The sequence below is a fragment of the Nicotiana sylvestris genome, chromosome 8 (assembly GCF_000393655.2).
Source record: "Nicotiana sylvestris chromosome 8, ASM39365v2, whole genome shotgun sequence".
Lineage (NCBI taxonomy): Eukaryota > Viridiplantae > Streptophyta > Magnoliopsida > Solanales > Solanaceae > Nicotiana > Nicotiana sylvestris.
Genome location: NC_091064.1, coordinates 115,174,467 through 115,194,580, shown reverse-complemented (window position 1 = coordinate 115,194,580; position 20,114 = coordinate 115,174,467). Strand labels below are relative to the sequence as shown.

The following is a 20,114-nucleotide window of genomic DNA, read 5'->3' as shown; positions in this document are numbered from 1 at the left end:
GGTTTCCTGTAGAATTCCCAAATTCCGCTTCTACGGTCTCTACGCCGCTTCTGCGGCTTCGCCCCTGCAGAACCCAAATCGCAGGTGCGGTTATGACAGAAAATCAGCTGCTGCAGCAAACTTGAAACTCCAAATCCTTCTGTCAACTATCCGAATTCATCCCGAGGCCCCCAGGACCTCAACCAAAGGCATAAACATATCCTAAAACCTTATTCAAACTTGTACCAATCTTCAAAACACTTCAAACAACATCAAAATAACCAAACACATCAAATTCAAGCCTAAGTTTCTAAAATCTTCTAAATTCCACTTTTTATCAAAAACCCAACCAAACCACGTCCGAATGTCCTAAAATTTTGCACACACATCCCAAATGACACTACAGAACTACTGTAACTCTCGAAATTCCATTCCGAACCTCGGATCAAAATCTCACTATCGGACCGGAAATTCAAAAATTCAACTTTCGGCATTTCAACCCTAAATTAGCTATGGACCTCCAAAACACAATCCGAACACGCTCCTAACCCCGAAATCACCCAACTGAGCTAACGGAATTATCGTATTTCCATTCCGAGTCCGTCTTCACATTGTTCTGACCACGGTCAACTTTTCAACACTTAAGCTCTCATTTAGGGACTAAGTGTCCCAAAACTCTCCGAAACTCAAAATCGAACATTCCGGCAAATCAAAATTATAGAAATAAACTCGGAAAAAGTAGTTAATAGGGGATCGGGGCATTAATTCTTAAGATGACCGGCCGGGTCGTCACATAATTGGGTTTTGAATAGTTCTCAATGGTTTTTACCAAGGTTCGAAGGGTATATCTTCTACTGGCGTGAGGAGCATGTGGTGTATGGTTAATTTCTCTCGTATGTAATCAAATGGAAGGTCCGTGGCTAATTGAGTACGTAGTAGCTTGTGACTCTGAGTGGACTATAAAGTTCTCATTTTTTTCATATGATGGCATGGTATATGCGGTGTGTTGTGTTGGATTGAGATTTACGTGAGCAGGACCATAGTTCAGTTTTGAAGGGAAGGTCATGAAATCGTAGGCAGTATGGACAGTTTCAGATGACTAGGTAAATAATATCACTATTGGTATGGCTTGATGAGAGTATACATTTCAGAAGGGCAATGTGTTTTATTTATGGATATTTCATTGGTACTGCGTCACTCTCCTGGTTGATCGACTGTTGATATTCGAATATTTCTATGTGGCACGAAAGAATTCTAGAAGTATTCCTCGTGGGATGATCGTGTATGAGAGATATGTTAGACATTCTAGTGGTGGAGTTGGATCAGATATGGTGATTTGTTTGTTCTATGGATTTGGAGACTGAGAGTTCTGAGGAGCAGATTGTTTCATGGTTGTGGACTGTGAAGTCATGGCCGAAGCTAGCCAGATGATAGTTGTGTTATGATTCAGTCATTGTGAGATTTCAGAGGTTTATTTATCTATTTGTCGGTGTCCGGAATTTATTTGGGGGTTCATTGGTAGGCCCAATTAATATCTGTATTCTACACCGAGTCGAATTTGTTGGCTCCATAATGCTATTGTTGAGGGATGTACTATTCGGTTGTTGCTGAGCTTATTCAAGTTCTGGAATTTTCTGTGAGTTGCTCTTCTTTGATACGAGGAATTGTGATTCATTGATTTTAGGCACACATGGTGCAAATCTATTGTGGTCTTATAGCAAAATTTGAGCGAGATGAGTAGTTGGGCATTGCATGATTGAGGGCGTATCAGTTATATTCTTCAGATTTTGCATGGCATTGTATCGTCTAATTCTTTGTGGTTATGGTAATGCACTTTGGGTACGTGTTGTCAAATTTCGCGTGATTATTGATTTTGAGCAGGGCGGCTCGAGCTATATGATATGGACCAGCGTTTGGATAGAGTTGCGCATTGCAGCGGAGTTATGTTGAGATATGAACCTTTGTTTTAGAGTCGGATTGTTACACCCTATAAGTTTAACAACCTTGATACCGTTATATATATATATATATATATATATATATATATATATATATATATATATTTGATATGGCATTTTGATGCTGAATTTGCATGTGGCTTCAAAGGCAATGAACAAAAATCTTTAGATAAATGCAAGTGAAGTCTATCATAAGTCTTTTTTTTTTCATAAATAGCCACAACAATCTTCTTTTTCTAACACAGCATTCTTTTATGGTCAATTTGTTCAAACAAGCTGAAACAGCTAAACCAACAGGACCAGCTCCTACAATAACCACTTCCACTTCTTCCTTTGTAAAACTAACCATTAAAATTTTTCAGAGAAAGAGAGAATTTTTTTGAGAAATTATACAAAGGTGTATATACGTATGGACTGCACAAAGTAGAAACTTGAGAATTTTTTTTTTGCTGGTTTTATGTCACAAAACAACTGTTACATGCAAGAAGATAGCAGATTAGAAGTAAGACTTGGAATTTTGTCTTTAACTGTATGAAAACTTTGTATGGTCTCATCTAGTTTGTTTTACATGGAGACAACTAGCTTGGTTTCTTCCTCTTTGTTCCTCATCTCTAATTTAATTACTCCATCCGTTTCTTCCATACTCTTTATATATTTATTTAAAGAGATTTTAAGAAAGTTTATGTTTTAAATTATACACATAATATAAGAAAGTTTATGAGATTTTTTTATTGTAAAGATAAAATTTATTTTTGCACAAGAAAAGAAGGTTATCTTTTGTGTATGTATTTATTTTATATGGTATCACATGACTATGATAGTAGGGTGTATAAAGTGTATCAAAAATAAGTAGAATTTTAAGTAATTTGAGACAATTCTTAATTACGCGGATAATTGATTATTACCGGACAACGAGATATTACCTAATTAATTAATATATTTGGATAAGAACTTCAACGTGGCATCTTTTGACATAGAGAAAGTATGACTCATACATTATTAATATATGTGGCTTGATTTAATATGGAGTATGACTGGATGAGTAGGATCAAACTTCTTCTGCTAAAGGAATTTTTGCTTACATGTCATGGTTAATCGATAATTGTATGATGTATTAACTGTGTGTTTTCATTTCTGTATCTCTTCTCTATGTATATCCCCATATGCTCTTTATCAAAAACTATAACTGCATATGCTCTTCATTAAGTAACTTGGACCACATGATCGTAGCTTTGGTTAAATAATTCTTTTCTACGTTCTTTGATACTATTAAAAAGCAAGAAGAATTTGTGTCCTAAAATGTCCAAAATCACATTGACTTGAAAAAGTTACTAGACATCCTCGGTATATCCGCTTCCCAAACCTCAAAGATGAGTAAATGAAATTGTAGGAACTTTTGTTCCAGGGGTCCTTGGCTTCTATTCCCTGTTAAGCTCAGTTGTTATCAGAGCATGGTAATACAATCATGTAGACTGTTTAGCCCAATTACTTCTAGAGAACGCATGGAAGTGGCTTGTCATGTAAGGTTCACTGGATTGAGTTGTTACTGTAGTTGATTAAAGGGATTGTGAAGAGAATAGGCTCAGGTATGTTAAGGCTATTTCTTCTTTCTTTTTGGCATGATCTATACGATACGAACGAAACTAGCAAATGCACAACTTCCATAAATGACTCTATTCATAGAAATACTAGAGATGCTTATGTTCTTGGTTCCCCATGTGTCATATTATTCTATCATGTGTTCATGGGTCTCAAAAATACGTAAGTTGGTAAAGTTTAGTTCATGCTATTAATCAAAGGCATAATTGTCTTATGACGTACCGAGAGATTTTATTAACGTATTTCATATGCATTTCATGCATTTATACATGCACATTGACCCATGACCAGATGACGTTATATATGCGTATATATATGTATATATATGTATATCGGATATGGGAAAGGTTATGGCGTTATATACGCACCACCACCTGATCAGTTGGTATACCTTGATGATTTGCCCACAGTGGCCAAGATGATATGGTGGGATGCCCTCAGAGCCTTGATGATGTTATGTGCGTACAGACCTATGCATCACATGACATTTATATGCATATGCATGATATTATAAATATTTCATGATTTACAGAGCTATCCAAACTTTCAGGTTGAGTCTTTTACTCCGTGTTTCTTCCTTGTCCATAATTAGATTTTGACTTACTGTTATGTTCAGTTCCACCTTACATACTGGGTGCATTACTCATACTGATGTCCTTTTGTTGGGGACGGTACATTCATGCCTGCAGGTATAGACAATTAGTTTGACGAACCCTCATAGTAGACGAGGTTAGCATTCATCAAAGGATCGGTAAAACTCCACCTCATTCAGAGTGCATCCGTTTCTATAAGTCATCATGTCAGATTTTTGCTATAAACTTATGGGTAGGCCGATACCCTATCCCGTTTTATGTCAAATAATCTTATAGGCTTTGTAGACACAGGTTTATTATGTACAGTATGTCAGAGACCTTGATGGCCCATATGTATTCATGTTTTATGAACGAAGGTTCATTGATATAACATTTGCCCACTTACAATTTTACATTATGAGTTGTGGCCATGTTGGCCCATGATAGTTACAAAAGGAATGAATTAGTTACAGAGTGGTTCGCTTGGGCCAGTGCAGCACCAGGTGCCAGCCACGCCTCCCAAGGTTGGGGTATGACAAAGTGGTATCAGGGCGAGTCGTGTCCTAGGGAATTTACAAAGTCGTGCCTAGTAGAGTCTCACTTATGGGTGTGTTTGTGCGCCACACTTATAATTGAGAGGCTATAGGGCATTTAGGAAATGTTACCCTTCTTTTGTTTCCAAATCGTGCCATAGAGCTGAGTCGTACTAAGTCAGTATGAAGCATTCGCTAGATTATGTATGCATCAGAGATACACGTATCACAATAGAGCTTTAAACCGTAAGGTGGAAGGGAGGTTATGAAAGAAACAGAAGATACGATGCGAGATTGTAAAGTAAGGTAAATGTGAATAAGATACAAGATACTCAAGTACAAAAGGTTGTGAATAGTCAAGACATCCGATATAACTTTGGTTTTAGTTTAGTTAGAGAGGAGACCCTAGTGAAAATTTTGAAAATCTCTAAGAGTTAATATTCAAGAACGAATGTTCTAAAGCGGGGAAGGGTGTTACACCCCGTAAGTTTAACAACCTTGATACTCATATATATATATATATGGCATTTCAATGCTGAATTTGCATGTGACTTCAAAGGCAATGAACAAAAATCTTTAGATAAATGCAAGTGAAGTCTATCATAAGTCTTTTTTTTTCATAAATAGCCACAACAATCTTCTTTTTCTAACACAACCTTTTTTTATAGCCAATTTGTTCAAACAAGCTGAAACAGCTAAACCAGCAGGACCAGCTCCTACTATAACCACTTCCACTTCTTCCTTTGTAAAACTAGCCATTAAAATTTTTCAAAGAAATAGAGAATTTTTTTGAGAAACTTATACAATGGTGTATATATGTATGGACCGCACAAAGTAGAAACTTGAGAATTTTTGTTTCCTGGTTTTATGTCACAAAAAAATCGTTACATGCAAGAAGATAGTCGATTAGAAGTAAGACTTGGAATTTTGTCTTTAATTGTATGAAAACTTTGCATGGTTTCATCTAGTTTGTTTTACATGGAGACAACTAGCTTGGTTTCTTCCTCTTTGTTCCTTATCTCTAATTTAATTACTCCATCTGTTTCTTCCATACTTTTTATATATTTATTTAAAGAGCTTTTAAGAAAGTTTATGTTTAAATTCTACACATAATATAAGAAAATTTATGAGATTTTCTTTATTTTTGCACAAGAAAAGAAGGTTATCTTTTTTACTATTTTAAGAATTAAGCGTACGAGAGTTTTAACTCTTTATATGAGATTAGGAAAATTATAAGCTGAGAAAATATATGTATTTTTACATGGATGTTTTAATAAAATAATAGTGTATGTATTTATTTTATACGGTATCACATGACTATGATAGTAGGGTGTATAAAGTGTATTAAAAATAAGTAAAATTTTAAGTAATTTGAAACAATTCTTAATTATGCGGGTAATTGGTTATTACCGGATAGCGAGATATTACCTAATTAATTAATATATTTGGATAAGAACTTCAACGTGACAGCTTTTGGCATAGAGAAAGTATGACTCATACATTATTAATATATGTGGCATGATTTAATATGGAGTATGACTGGATGAGCAGGATCAAACTTCTTCTGCTAAAGGAATTTTTGCTTACATGTCATGGTTAATCGATAATTGTATGATGTATTAACTGTTTGTTTTCATTTCTGTATCTCTTCTCTATGTATATTCCATATAGTTTCATGGTATGATTCAGTAATTTAATACTTATATAGTTGTTACAATTCTGGATATCACCTTTGTTCTTATATAATGGAACTACCGTACTCCACCTCCACTCCTACGATATTCTCTTCGCCTTAAAAATAACATTGAATAACCCAGTCAACCACTCCAAACCTGTTCTCCCCACACTCTTCTAAAATTTCACCGGAATCTCGTCTGACCCGGTCGCTCTACCCCTACTCATCTTACGCATAGCTCTTACGATCTCCTCAACTTTGAAATACCCGCAGTACCCAAAGTCACAGTGACTCTCGAAATGTTCCAATTCGCCTAGCACAATATTCTGATCCCCTTCTTCATTCAGAAGTTTATGAAAGTAAGTCTTTCATCTTCTCTTAATCTGCGCATTTTCCATTAATACTCTACCATCTTCATCCTTGATGCATCTCACTTGGTCCAAATCCCGAGCCTTCTTCTCTCTCAACTTGGCCAGCCGGAATAACTTTTTCTCCCCGCGTTTTTCCCCAATTCCTCGTACATACGACCATAAGCCGCAGTCTTAGCCTCCGTGACCGGCAGCTTTGCTTCCTTCCTAGCTACCTTATTCCTCTCCACGCACGCTCGCTCCTCCTCCTCACCTATGCTCCCCACTAACTTCAGGTACGCCGTCTTCTTCGCTTCCACTTTACCTTGGACCACTTCATTCCACCACCAGTCTCCTTTGTGCCCACCAGAGACGCCCGTCGAGACCCCTAACACCTCTCTCGCAGCCTCCCTTATACATCCGGATGTCACTGACCACATAGTGCTCACGTCACCTCTCCTCCAAGCTCCCATAGCCGACAACCGCCCCTCCAACTCTTGGGCTTTATCCTTAGTTAAGGCTCCCCACCTGATTCTCGGTCTTTCTCGAGCAGACTTTTTCCTCCTCTTTAACATAATACCAATGTCCATCGCCAATAGCCTATGATGTGTCACGACTATCTCACCCGTAATCACCTTGCAATCCTTGCACAACCCTCTGTCACACCTCCTGAGGACGAGATAGTCAATCTGAGTCTTCGCCACTGCATTTTAAAAAGTAACCAAATGCGCCTCTCTCTTCGGAAAGCTAGAGTTCGCAATTACCAACCCAAAAGCCTTGAGGAATATAAATGATTTTCACCCTTATAGATATAGAAAAAGAGTAGGAGAAAAAACTTTCTTTCCTTTATTTATTGGATTACTGACATACCTCTGTATAACAGCATCGTTATATAATAGCAATTCACTATAAAAATTAAGTTTTTTATGAAACCAATTTTTATATTATGTTATAATATATATTCTCTATAACAACATCTAGCTATAACAATAAAAAAAAATTGAGAACGAGTGTGTTACAGAGATGTTTGAGTGTACTTGCAAATATCAGCTAATAACATGCTTGAAAGAATAATTGCAATTCATTTCCAGAAATCTCATCCTGTTAATTTTCTTTACAAAAGCAGGAAAATATAAATAAATTTCGACCGGTCTGTCCTACTTTCGATGGTAAGCATTTAACTAGAGTGAAACACAATTTCTTTCAATCCTTTTCTTCTCTCGCCAGCACAGCGTCGTAAAAACTGCTACACACTTGTTCCCTCGAGAGAAAACTGAAGAAAAAGAAAACGAAGAGACTCTGAAAAGGTTGAGGCGGTTTCAATCTCTCGACTCTGCTACAGGTAATTAAGAGTCATTTATGTTTTCTTTGTAATTCCCACTTCCATTCCCGACCCTTGAACCCCTCTACTTTTGGGGGAATTATGTAGCAATGTTAATGAAGTAACTCATGACGTCCGCCTAACCCATTGACAGAGAAATCCTGAAGGCCGGAGGCGCAAAGTTTTCTGGATAATGGTTCGTCCTGCTATGCGTCTCCACCTAAAAACTACGTAGTAGGTTTTTGTCTAGTTTGAACCCATGATGTGCGACCAAAGCCCTAGAGCGCCATACTCCCCAATTCTCTTGGACCCTAATTTCTGCTTACAAATTGATTTTTCTCTTGATGCATATGGAAATTGGGGGTGGATATTGGTAAAAATTCTGCAAGATGTTTAACAAAGTCAATCACAAAACATGAGACATTATTTTTTGTTATTGTTTTCTTTGCCCTATTCAGAAAGCAACCACAGAATCTAGTTTTTCTGCGTTCTTGCTCTAAAATAAGTCTTTCTGCTTGTATTTATGCATTCTTTGCTTATTTTAAATAAATATGACCGATATTTACTTTCTTGATGGTATGTTGGGGAAGCATTAGTTGTTCATTGCTTACCTTGCAGCAGGTCATCATCCACATTCTTCAATCTTTATTGCAATAGAAATATTATTAATGTGGTTCTTCTTTTAATATTTTCCCCTGCTGTGTTTTGTTTGACCTGTTTAGAAAGGAGAATAGATGTTATTTAGATGTTTCTCGCAATTGATTAGCTAAATGCACCTTTTCTGTCCCAGTTTATATTAACTACACTATATACTCCCTCTAGTCCACAATAAGTGACCAATTTGCCTTTTTATTTTGGTCCAAATTAAGTGTCCATTTATATAATCAAGAAAAATTCAAATTTTTTTTTCAGAATTACCCTTATGTATGTATCCCTAAAAAGTCTTTTACTCCTAACGTTAACTATGTTGCAACATTTAATTAAGGGTAATTTAGTCACACTAACTATTTTTGTCTAAAATTTTGTATTTCCTTAATGCGTGTGCCCAAGGCAAATTGGTCACTTATTGTGGACCGGAGGGAGTAACTTTTATATCATCTCAAATAGAGTGAATTATTTCCATAAATCGGCAAGTGCGCAATCTTCAAGAACTTAAAATACGTCAAGAATATTAGATTATGAACTTAATCTTGCGTAACATCTTTCCCGTGGATGCTCTCTCTTTGGCGTGCTCCGATCAACTTTTGTTTCTAATATGTTTCCACTCATTTGCTTGCTCTCCTGAGTCTGACTTTTATCTATTAAAAATACGTGATTAGATAGAGTGGCAGTTATGCGTTAATGACGAAAGCTCATGGTGAACTGTGAGCTTAATTGGAAAGAAAAATAGAGTAACAGCTTTTCTCCTCAAGTACTAAAACTGAGGAACCCTGGCTAATGCGAGGAAGAAAATCCTTATATAAAATTTCAACAGGTTAGACGGGCTGAATATCTGGAAGAATAATGAAACCTTAGTAGGAGACAGTTAATGGGCTTGCTTTGCAGATACTAACAGTGTTCTCTATGTGAAGTTTATGGTCCTCTTATCTTTCAATCTCTGTTTTATCCTGATACTCTCGCATGTATCATTATTTTGTCTCTCCAAGATACTAAAAATGGTAAAATCGTATGCAGTTGAAAATATTGAAGTACTAGTCATATACCGCTATGCATACATTGCTGAAACACGTATTCATAAGAATTTGAATTTCCTTCAAATAGCTGTTGGTTGAATATTGAATACTATGGAAGTTGACAAGTGCATTTCCTTGGTACTATTTGTTAACTTCCCTGATTTTAATTTTCAGAATTGCCTGCAAACTCGTCAGTATTGGACCATGAATAGTGCTGGGAGTTCTGGTGTTGATACAATTAGCAATTTGCAATGTAATGTCCTAGAGGAAATTCTAGGGTGCTTGCCTTTGAAAGATGCAGTGAAGACCAGTGTCTTGTCAAAAGGCTGGAGGTACAAATGGGTCACACGTCAAAAACTTGATTTTAGTGATGAGTTTTTCAGGTCATTTGCACATGATCAAGACGCTAAGACAATCATTTACCAAGTCCTATTACTCCATAAAGGACAAATACTGAAGTTTAAACTCGGAGGCCCTAATTTGAGGAATTGGCCTGATATTGATCACTGGATACTCTTTTTGTCAAAGAAAAATATCCAGGAATTCACCCTTCACATACGGTCAGGCAACATATATGTTTTACCTTCTCACCTTTTTACATTCCGACAACTAAGGCATCTGGAAATTCATAAATGCTTGTTTTCCCCTCCGCCTGGTTTCAAAGGGTTTGAGAAGCTTATTAATCTTGATTTTTATGGACTCACTTTTGTTCCATCAGTATTTTGGAATCTCATCTCTAAATGCCCATTGCTTGAACGATTGAGGTTGCTTTGGTGCGTTGACTTTGACACCCTTGAAATTGATGCCCCTAGTCTCAAATTCTTTGAGTTTAGAGGAAACTCAAAAGTCCATTTGCTTCAAGAACACCCCGATGCTTGAAAAAGTTGCTGTGTATCTCAGATCACGAGTTTTGCCTGATTCATCTCCTGGTTGTTCAAATCTTATGAAGTTCTTTCATTGCATCCCTTCCCTACAGGAACTGGAAATACGTGGTTCGTTATGGGAGGTAATGGAAATGTGTAATAATATTATTATAGTCTCGTGAAACTTGGTACATATCATAACCAAATGATGTACCTGATTCGTTTCTTTAACTAATTTTGACTTGCTTCTAGTACTTGACCGTGGGAGGTCTGCCACATAATCCCCCGACTGCTCTGAATAATGTCAAATCTCTCAAAATGGCGGACATGTCTTTCGGGGATCTTAAGGAGGTTTCGGTTGCTGTTTACTTGATTACAAGCTGCCCTAAATTACAACAGCTTACAATTAAATGTGTAAGCACTCTCCTATTTTCTCTTGAAAGTGACTGAATATGGTCTTTACACTGAACTCGCCTGACCATTTTTCCCGAAAATCCTTTAGGAATCAGTGAACAATGTTGTGGAAGCTGTTGTACAATTCTTACAAGACCAAACATGCTCTGGTGGTGTTGTGAAGCTGCTTCAAAGTGTGGAGATGAGTCATTTTACTGGCACTAAGATGGAAATGCAATTTGTGAGGTTTATACTAGCATCTGCACCATTACTTAAGGAAATTTTCATTTGGAATTTTTCATATATCCTTCAGTCGGGAAGACAAATGATAAATGAGATGAAACAATACCGTCGAGCATCGCCCTATGTTGAATTCAAGTTTGAAGCTGTTGAGGTAGAATAGTAGAAGATCATGTATTGATTGAAACCCAAGAAGCCATGGAAGTACCATGTACACTACTTGTCCTTTGACTTTGCTCGTTATGCAGTGTGTGTAGTAAACAGTGTAAAGGTGCTTGCGTAAGAGAGATTGTTCAACTATCATAGCTTATCATGTAATCTGTCTCTATGAGTTTAACTTGCTATGTTTCAAACGTACGTACCTACAATCAGAGCATGCTTAATTCACTAAGTGCATAACATGTCTTTTTTATATATAAGTTTTATTGCTTAATCATGATTAATGAATATGTATTTTACCTTTATTTATCACTTTCATTAAATTAACGTAAATATATTTTTTTTCCCTGAGGATCACTGTATGGTGTTGCCGTGGATGCCTAAAGTGTGTGAATCAATGTATCCTAATTTATCTTTCAAATAAGAGTTGAAGTAATTAAAACTAATGATTAGACAAACAATTTACCGAACACCTAGATTAAACGTATCCTAATTTATCTTTCAGATAAGAGTTGAAATGATTAAAACTAATGATAATTTATCGTCAGATAAGAGTTGAAATGATTAAAACTAATGATAATTTATCGAACACCTAGAATAAAGGAATGAAACTAAGATTGTACTTGTATGATTGTACACCCAGATTTACTGACTTCTCACTGGAGCTTTGTCGGAAAAACCATGGTCATCAGCCACTTTGTAATAGAAAAGGGATTTTGGGCTAATATTACTAGATCCTTTTCTCTAAAAATTACTAGAAACAATTAACTTCTTTAAAAAGATCACCAAAATCCTGGTCCATTATAAAATCATCAGACGAAACTGAGGAATCATATGAAGGATTTTGACAACTTTATAGCAAACTTCAGTTCTTTAAATGTCCAACTCTTTAGAAGTTGAGGGGTAAAAGATGGATTTTTAGAGATAAGAACCGCTTTATTAGTTATTTACCAGTCAATTACGGTGGAAAATAGTAATAATTTGGTTTTACTATTCTTTCTGATAAAAAGGAGAATTAGGAAGCCATCTATTCTTTTTTCTTTTCAAGTTACTCCTAGTTTTTCTTGTTTTTGTTGCTTTGGGGGGAACGAACAAAAGGGAAAAGACAAGAAAATGTGGAGTTTGACCCTGTGTAGATAAAGTTTCAACTATTAGACCAATTTCATGAAGATGGAAGAGGTCTATGCAAGGAACATTTAGTAAGAGTCATAAATCTATACTTTTTCAAATCTTCTTATGCTTTAATTAACTTAATTTAAGTCAAAATTGTCTACCAATATAAATTTATTGTAAGTGCGGGATGAAGGATAATTAAAATTATGAATGGAATGTGAACATTTTACATTGATGAAGTGAATCGTATAGATGGAATATGGAAATACTGTACCTTCAGAGAACAAACTCGCAACACTGCAGCGAGCTGTGTTGAAGAGGACCAGACATCTCAGAGAAATTTTTTCCGAAAAATGTACTTCTACAAAATATTTTCCGAGAAATGTTTTTCAATGTTTGATTTAAGAGTTAATGAATTTTTTCTATAAAAGCTTTTAGATACAAATATAGTACTAGTAATATTAGCAAACCAAATAGGTTGTCGATAAAAACTGACTTTCAAAGTTGATAATACCATCTAGCTGTCAAGTTAGTTATGGAAAACGGGAATTCTGTGCAAAAGCAGGGAAATACATTTTCCTTGAGAAAAATTTTGGAAACCAATTCTCGTAAAATAAAGACATTTTCCGAAAAATACTCAGTTAGGAAACCTTTTCAATTAGTTAATACACATTACAACCATGGAGTTGAGAGATGAAGAATCAACTATTACTCATATATGTATTACATAAGAGTCCCGTAATCACTTAAAGGCGAGAACATTAATCATCGGTGAAACTATTCAAAGACATCTCACAAAATTTCATCAACACAATCAAATACCTCATTCATATGCCAAAGATCAACATACAAAATAAAAATCCGAGGAGAAAACTACCCACTCTGCAGTCAAAATTGGTGAACAATACCAATAATGAGTACATAATACCAGAAATAATTACTAGATCATCATATAAAACCATCGACGAAACAGTAGGCATTCTGCTCATACCCTATCATCTGTTCACCGAGACATCAACCTCTAATAATCACGTCAGATGTTTATGAGATAAATGACCCAGAGGCTGTTTTTGCGATCATCATTTCACCTAGGAGGAATAGCGGAGCTTCTGTTAAATCAAGGTGCCAATAGAAAGAGGTAAGCAAGGATCATCGATGCAACCTGTTCTGGTTAATCATCCAAATAATAATAGGATCCAGCTGACTTCTGCTCCCTATCCTTGGTTGATTCCAGTTTGTTGATTCTTGGACGGAAATTAGTTGGGTCCCTTCTAAATGTAATGTTCAGGTGCTGCACATAATTTGGATAGCACATCAATAAGAAAAAAAGGAACACAAATCCCATCAACAACCAGAGCACCACAGCCATCTAAACAGCATTCATTTTAAAAGAGAAAACATGAGCTACAAGGAATATTAGTTTTGGCCAAGGACGAATCTCAAGAGTAATAAAAATGTTATACTAAGAAAACTTTCAAGTATGAAGGCAAGCTAAAAAAGATAACAAACAAGATATATGCAAAGATCTTACTGATAAAAATAGGTTCATCCCCGTCAACAACGATTGGGGTGCATTTGCAACACAATCTATGGAAGGCGTCCCCTCGTACACAATGACTCTATCTGCCAGGTAAGTTGCCATTATAAAGTCATGCTCTACAATAAATGCGGTTTTCTTCGCATGAAGAATGAATCTCTTGATGACTTTTGAAGCTACAATACGTTGCTCAGAATCAAGATAGGCACTTGGCTCATCGATCAGATATATATCAGCAGGCTGCATGGAATTAAGAAATAAGTTAGATTATATTTTATAAATACACCCCTAACGTAAAAGAGAAATGAGTGCAATAGTCTTCATATGCTGCCCTTCTAAGAAATTTTCCGCTGCAATCTACAGTTTACTATTAATGGTACCCTCTAAATGGCTTTAGAGTAATGTGATATTCGTATTTGGTGCAACATTAATATAACTGTGCAGTAAGAACAAAGATCACGCCTTCGATAATAATAGCACAAGGCTAGACTTATAAGAAATTAATGCAGAGGAGCAGCAAAATGCAATATGGATATTGACTATCGAATACAACCAAGATGCAGAAAGAAATTTCATTGCTAATTTGTCAATAAAGTTTGCAAAACCCTCATTCAAATACCCTAGAGCAGGGAAGAAAATAAAAATGATAAACCAAGAAAAATTGTTGCAACATTAAGCAAACAGATGGGTAGTCCTTTTGCAAAGTTGGATCAGAGCCTTTACAATGCAACAACACATAAAGTACATCAATCGCCATAAAGAGATTGACGTAACAGAAGATCTAATAATGGTTTGATCAAAATTAATAGTTTGATCATCCATTCTAAAACTTAATCTGTGATGATACTAATGAGATTATGCTCTGATAGCAAATATTAGCAAGACCATTCTGGAAAAGCAGGATACTGTTAAGTAAAATAAGGAGGGAGAAAAAAGATATCAGGAAAAAGTTCGAATATCTGTCTTAGAGATAGCAAAGAATCGACAGGCAGCCTCTGTTATGATTGGACCAAGACATCTACCAGATTGTACAAAACAACCAAAGCAGCATATCTACAGAGTTAGCAAAAATTACCTTTCCAAGGCACAGGGCTAAGGCAACTCTTTGCAACTCTCCACCAGAAAGATTCACAACTTCTTGATCCATCAATTGCTCAATTTGGAGAGGCTTCATCACATCTGAACAGAACTGGGGGTGCATATAAGAATCACGTATCTTTTGATGTAGCAAATGCCTCACGGTTGATTGAAATTTTGGACTGATTTTCTGGGGCTTGTATGAAACATTGAACTCTGGTATATCCGTATCAGATCCTTCCACCACATCAGGCTTTAATAGACCAGCCTGCAGTATTCAGATCCACAAGTGGAAGAGTATTTGTAACACAGAAGACAGGAAACAACAGGCATTTCAGACATGATATATTTGTATGCAAAGTGTACCAGCATGCGAATAAAGGTTGTCTTCCCGGTTCCATTCTCACCAAGCATCACAACAATCTGTGAATCAGTAAATTCACCCTCGGCAACCTTAAGCTTGAAATTACCCTGAGTCTTAGTCATGGTTGGATATCTGTAACGTGCATATGTTTCAATTTCCTCAGCCGCCTCTTGTGGGGTCTCAGCAACCTATGGAAAAATATAAATGTTAAGATAATATTGTCGTGACCTATGGATTACACAAGAATCTGAATGTACCTTAAAAGTAAGAGATTCATCACGGAAACGTAGATTTTCTGTAGGCACAAATCCAGCCAAAAATATATTAATTCCTTCCCTGACTGAGAAGGGTAGGGTGACAACTCCATATGCACCAGGCTTCCCATATAAGCAGCAAATGAAATCCGACAAATAATCAAGCACACTAAGATCATGCTCCACCACAATGACATAGCTGAAACATAGAAGAAAAATTTCAGAGTATGTGGAATGATAAATTGAAATCTTGAATGTTGAAAAGTCAGATGAGCATGAAAAAGAACCTATTTGGTCGAAGCAAGGATCTGATAACTTGGGCAGCTTTAAGCCTCTGCTTCACATCAAGGTAACTCGAGGGCTCATCAAACATGTATATCTCTGCATTTTGTATTGCAACAACAGCAATAGCAAACCTCTGAAGCTCTCCACCAGATAGATCACCTACATTACGATCCAAAACCTGATTCAGCTCTAGATCAACACAAAGTTGTGCCTTCACATCTCTCTCATCTTTTTGGTCAAGCACTTGTCCCACATTTCCTTGAACTGCCTTTGGAATATGGTCGACATACTGAGGCTTGATAATTGCCTGTTTGAAAGAAGGTTCAAATTACAAATGAATAGAATACTATATGATCAAGAGCAAAGGTAATTGGATGCAACAAATAACGAGCTAAGGAAAAAAACATCTTGATATACAAGTGGTGTGATGATTTTTAAAATTACGTTGTTCAACAATTTTTTGAGTGAGACACTTGGTCGTCATTGTAGAACGTCAAGCATTCTTTATCGTTCAAAATCAATGGCCTACTTGGATGTAGCAGATTCGCTAGTAAACATTTGACCAATCACAATTATACAGAGGAAGAACACCTACATTTGAGTTTTGAGAGCTACAATGCCCTCATAGTCAGACATGAGACAACTAAATCCCTCTTGCTTGAAATTTTTACTTATTTTTACAATAGCCGGGTATCCTTGATACAAAAGAGCAAGAGGCATTATGTATATCCAAAGGTGAGTGTCCCTCAGAAAGAAATCAACTAACAAAAAGCTAGGACAATTAGGATCACTGAAACACCGAATCAGAAGTCACCTTCAAGTTATCTTCCAGAATGCGAGTGAAGTAGTTCTGCAGTTCAGATCCTCGAAAGTGGGTCAAGATCTCTTGCCAATCAGGTGGGTTCTGTCACAGAAAATTTAAGAAAAAGGATAAGCAAGCTGTATGGCCATGAATTGACTAGTGAAGAAGATGCCAAAGAATAGTACACTGAAGCGTCCCAAGTTTGGTTTCAATTTTCCAGCCAAAACTTTAAGGGCGGTTGACTTTCCAATACCATTTGTTCCAACCAGACCAAGAACCTGCCCTGGCCTAGGGACGGGTAACCTGCAAATTTTTCAAGAATTCACGTTATAAAAATATCAAATATCTGATCAGCAAGAGACTTATCTAGAAGAGATGCAGCTTCAACACACCTGTGCAATTTAAAAGTGTTAGGACCGTAACGATGGGTTGTATCCTTGTCTAAATCTTTTGGCAGATTGATGATCTGAATTGCTTCAAATGGGCATTTCTGTATTGTCAATAAAATATCAGTAAGCAGGAACAATGACCAATCTGTAGCAAAATGTCTCCCATATTTCATTTTGTTTGTAATATATACAAACCTTAACACATATACCACATCCAATACACAGCTCCTCTGAGATGAAAGCAATCTTCGCAGCTGGAGTGACCTCTATACATAATTTACCTGCATAAACAAAGCTTAATTGATTGAAGAAGATTTATCTAAATGCTGTCAAATAATAAAAATGAGCAAGCACATTTCCCTGCTATATGAAGTACTCCCCCCATCCCATTTTATGTGATGCACTTGAGGCACGGAGCTTAAGAAAGAAAGAGTTTTGAAACTAGTGGGTCTAAAACAAGCCATAGATATTTGTGGACTGTAAATCATCTCATTAATGGTAAAATGGGAAGTTCAAAGTTAAATTGTTTCTAAATACAAAAAAGTATCACTCTTTTTGGACAGAGGAAAGTGCATTATATAAATTGGGATTGAGTGAGTAATGTTACACATATTCCCCACACTGATGATGTATTCTGACAGTGAATCAACTATACCTCAATCCCAATGACAAAAGAAACTTCCCTAACCAAAAGATAAACCCTACATATACTTCTTGAATATATGTTCCCAGTGAGAGAAGAACATCCATTCCTCCAAAGTTTTGGCAGCCGCATTCTACCTTTCTCCAATAACGACTCCGATGCAATTTCAAGGTGACAGAAGAAGCTTCCAAGACGTTTTTTGTTTTATCTTTTCATTTTTTACTTTTCTTTATTGGTATCAGGGACAACTGTAATGCATGTCTATCCACCGAAAACAAAGTAGCTGGACATCTTTTCATTTATCGATTTAATAGTTTTAGGAAAAATTCCAGAACAAATGTAAAAAACAATCCCAACATCCCTCAAAACTCACCTAGTGCATTCACAGAACTGTCCACACCACTAGGCTGAATTCAACTTCCACTACTATAAAACATAAAGTTAAAACCTTTATTCTAGACGACATTATTAACTTAACAAAATTAGAACCACAATAACGTCATCAACTTCCAAGGCAAAAACAATTTTTAACCTAATAACTCATATTATGATGTACTTCACAATAAATTATGCAAGGTGTAGCAAATAAATCCCCCTTTTTCAGTAAGCAACACTGTGTAGTAAATAATCTCATACAAAATCATGCAAAGCTCAATACTTTATTTTAATGATGGTGATGTCCAGTCCAGCTTGGGCAAGCCTCAACCATTCCATCCATCAAGGAGGACAACTCTGCCAACAAAGCTTAGGCGGGTTGGAAGAAATCGCCTAGTTTATTTTTGCGCCGCTTAAATTTGAATCTAAACCCTCATGGTTCTCCTCCCACTCCATTGACCTTTAGGTCAATGTACATCCTTGGGTGTTGCAAAGCTCAAAACTTTGACAGCAAAAATATATACACCTAATCAAAGTAAATGATCGCCTCATTGTTTTACCTAAAAAAAAAAAAGCCCAATCCCCATACATGATACAACTTTACCAATCAATTCATAAAAAACAGTCTTGTTATATATGCATAGCACAAAATACACAAAAAAAAAAACATAAAAACTCTAAGTACTTAAAATTGAAAATTATCACCAACAAAACCTAAGATAAACAATTAAGCAAAATACACAATTACAGCAATAAAATTACGTATAAGAAATCGAATTAGTATATACCAGTTTTAACGACAGGACAGCTTTTCTTGCATTCTTGGCGGCACTTTTTGGGCTTGCACTTGTCGGCGCTAACGATAGCGATACGGGTCAATCTCTGATCCGACATGTCTGTCTCTCTTCACCGATCTGATTCTCTAAACCCTAAGTTTCATACAAAAAAATCAAAATTAAATGAAGAAATTGCAGATTTATTAGAGAGGGAAAGGGGAAGAGCTATACCCTAAGATAGAGAGAGATGAGAGCGTAAGAGGGAGAGGAGTGTGGGTGGCACGGAATGTGGCTATGTTATGTGTTTTTGACACTTCAGCCCTAGTGGAGACGGTCGAGTTTCGTTATGTTACCTTCTGTTTTTCAGTTTCTCCTAATTTGGGAGGTTCAAGAAAACCTTAAAATCAAATTAAATAGACTTCGAATATGTAATTGGTTTAGTAAAATATCTTCCACAACCGGATTGCTTATATATGTGGTATTGTACCACTTCAAGTAAGAATTGGAGCTGAACGATCATATTTGAATTGATTTTTTGAACAAATTTAAGAGATAACTTAAGTATCACTTAAAAGTATATGTGAATATAAATTAGATTAGTGAGAGAAAATAATTATCATGTATTACCAAAATAATTTACTCCATGTAATAATATTTTAACATATCATAAACTTTTTTATTTGTTTAATTCTTGATAAATATACATCAAGTTCACCTTATTTATATAAAATCCAAAGGCAAAAATAAATATCTCATATTCTTAATTTGGTTCTATAGACATTAACATTTTATTGAATTGTACTCATACAAAATTTGGGTCAAATCATAAATTCGAAACCCATTGACCAAAGATAAATATTTTGGGTCAATAAATATTGATTTATTAAAGTAAAAACTAAATTACTTAATTTAAATCCAATTACAATGTGGGCTAGATACTAAAGTTGGGCCTCTACAAGACAAAACCCGATCCATGGTCTTCAAGCCCAAAAGTTTTTTCATGATTTCTTGGATGTTACTCCACCCTAAACTCTAGTTCACACCTATATAAAGGGGCTGCATACTCCCTTTTGAAGGTATCTTGACCGGTGGAGGGAGAGAACAAAATGCGTTCCATATGTTTTTCTAGAAGTCTATAGCAAGAAGGAGAGTTCGCGAGAAGTCTTTCCCTCGAGAATGATCTGAAG

The 20,114-nt window shown here is 36.0% G+C and overlaps 3 protein-coding genes across 4 annotated transcripts; 1 reads left to right on the top strand and 2 right to left on the bottom strand.

Moving 5' to 3' along the window:
• Positions 1 to 6,779: 6,779 nt before the first annotated feature.
• On the bottom strand, positions 6,780 to 7,253 carry LOC138875559 (uncharacterized). The gene has a single exon (XM_070154396.1). It carries the CDS (start codon positions 7,251 to 7,253, stop codon positions 6,780 to 6,782), a length of 474 nt encoding a protein of 157 aa, XP_070010497.1.
• Positions 7,254 to 7,831: 578 nt separating this feature from the next.
• On the top strand, positions 7,832 to 11,540 carry LOC104221554 (F-box/FBD/LRR-repeat protein At1g13570-like). Its single transcript, XM_009772618.2, has 4 exons — positions 7,832 to 8,005; positions 9,832 to 10,663; positions 10,773 to 10,934; positions 11,023 to 11,540. Exons 2-4 carry the CDS (start codon positions 10,460 to 10,462, stop codon positions 11,314 to 11,316), a joined length of 660 nt encoding a protein of 219 aa, XP_009770920.2. The 5' UTR covers positions 7,832 to 8,005; positions 9,832 to 10,459; the 3' UTR covers positions 11,317 to 11,540.
• A 1,579-nt stretch (positions 11,541 to 13,119) lies between these two features.
• Positions 13,120 to 19,293, bottom strand: LOC104221556 (ABC transporter E family member 2). Of its 2 annotated transcripts, XM_009772621.2 has the most exons (13): positions 19,159 to 19,293; positions 18,940 to 19,080; positions 17,329 to 17,414; positions 17,137 to 17,234; positions 16,930 to 17,047; positions 16,757 to 16,846; positions 15,945 to 16,249; positions 15,661 to 15,856; positions 15,406 to 15,591; positions 15,038 to 15,307; positions 13,957 to 14,202; positions 13,588 to 13,716; positions 13,120 to 13,513 (listed from the first exon to the last, which is right to left on the bottom strand). In XM_009772621.2, exons 2-12 carry the CDS (start codon positions 19,043 to 19,045, stop codon positions 13,597 to 13,599), a joined length of 1,821 nt encoding a protein of 606 aa, XP_009770923.1. In that variant the 5' UTR covers positions 19,046 to 19,080; positions 19,159 to 19,293; the 3' UTR covers positions 13,120 to 13,513; positions 13,588 to 13,596. The 2 variants fall into 2 exon arrangements, with proteins under 2 accessions (XP_009770923.1, XP_009770922.1); XM_009772620.2 differs by having other exon boundaries at positions 13,120 to 13,716.
• Positions 19,294 to 20,114: the final 821 nt, after the last annotated feature.

Bases quoted from the DNA above. Each gene is read 5' to 3' on its own strand.
- LOC104221556 (XM_009772620.2), bottom strand. From the start codon at position 19,045: ATGTCGGATCAGAGATTGACCCGTATCGCTATCGTTAGCGCCGACAAG. The intron at 15,592-15,660 runs GTACATTCAGAT...ATTTTTCCATAG, and splicing joins ATGAATCTCTTACTTTTAAG to GTTGCTGAGACCCCACAAGA. The intron at 15,308-15,405 runs GTACACTTTGCA...TGAATACTGCAG, and splicing joins CAACCTTTATTCGCATGCTG to GCTGGTCTATTAAAGCCTGA.
- LOC104221554 (XM_009772618.2), top strand. From the start codon at position 10,460: ATGCCCCTAGTCTCAAATTCTTTGAGTTTAGAGGAAACTCAAAAGTCC. The intron at 10,664-10,772 runs GTAATGGAAATG...ACTTGCTTCTAG, and splicing joins TACGTGGTTCGTTATGGGAG to TACTTGACCGTGGGAGGTCT. The intron at 10,935-11,022 runs GTAAGCACTCTC...AAAATCCTTTAG, and splicing joins AACAGCTTACAATTAAATGT to GAATCAGTGAACAATGTTGT.
- LOC138875559 (XM_070154396.1), bottom strand. From the start codon at position 7,253: ATGGACATTGGTATTATGTTAAAGAGGAGGAAAAAGTCTGCTCGAGAA.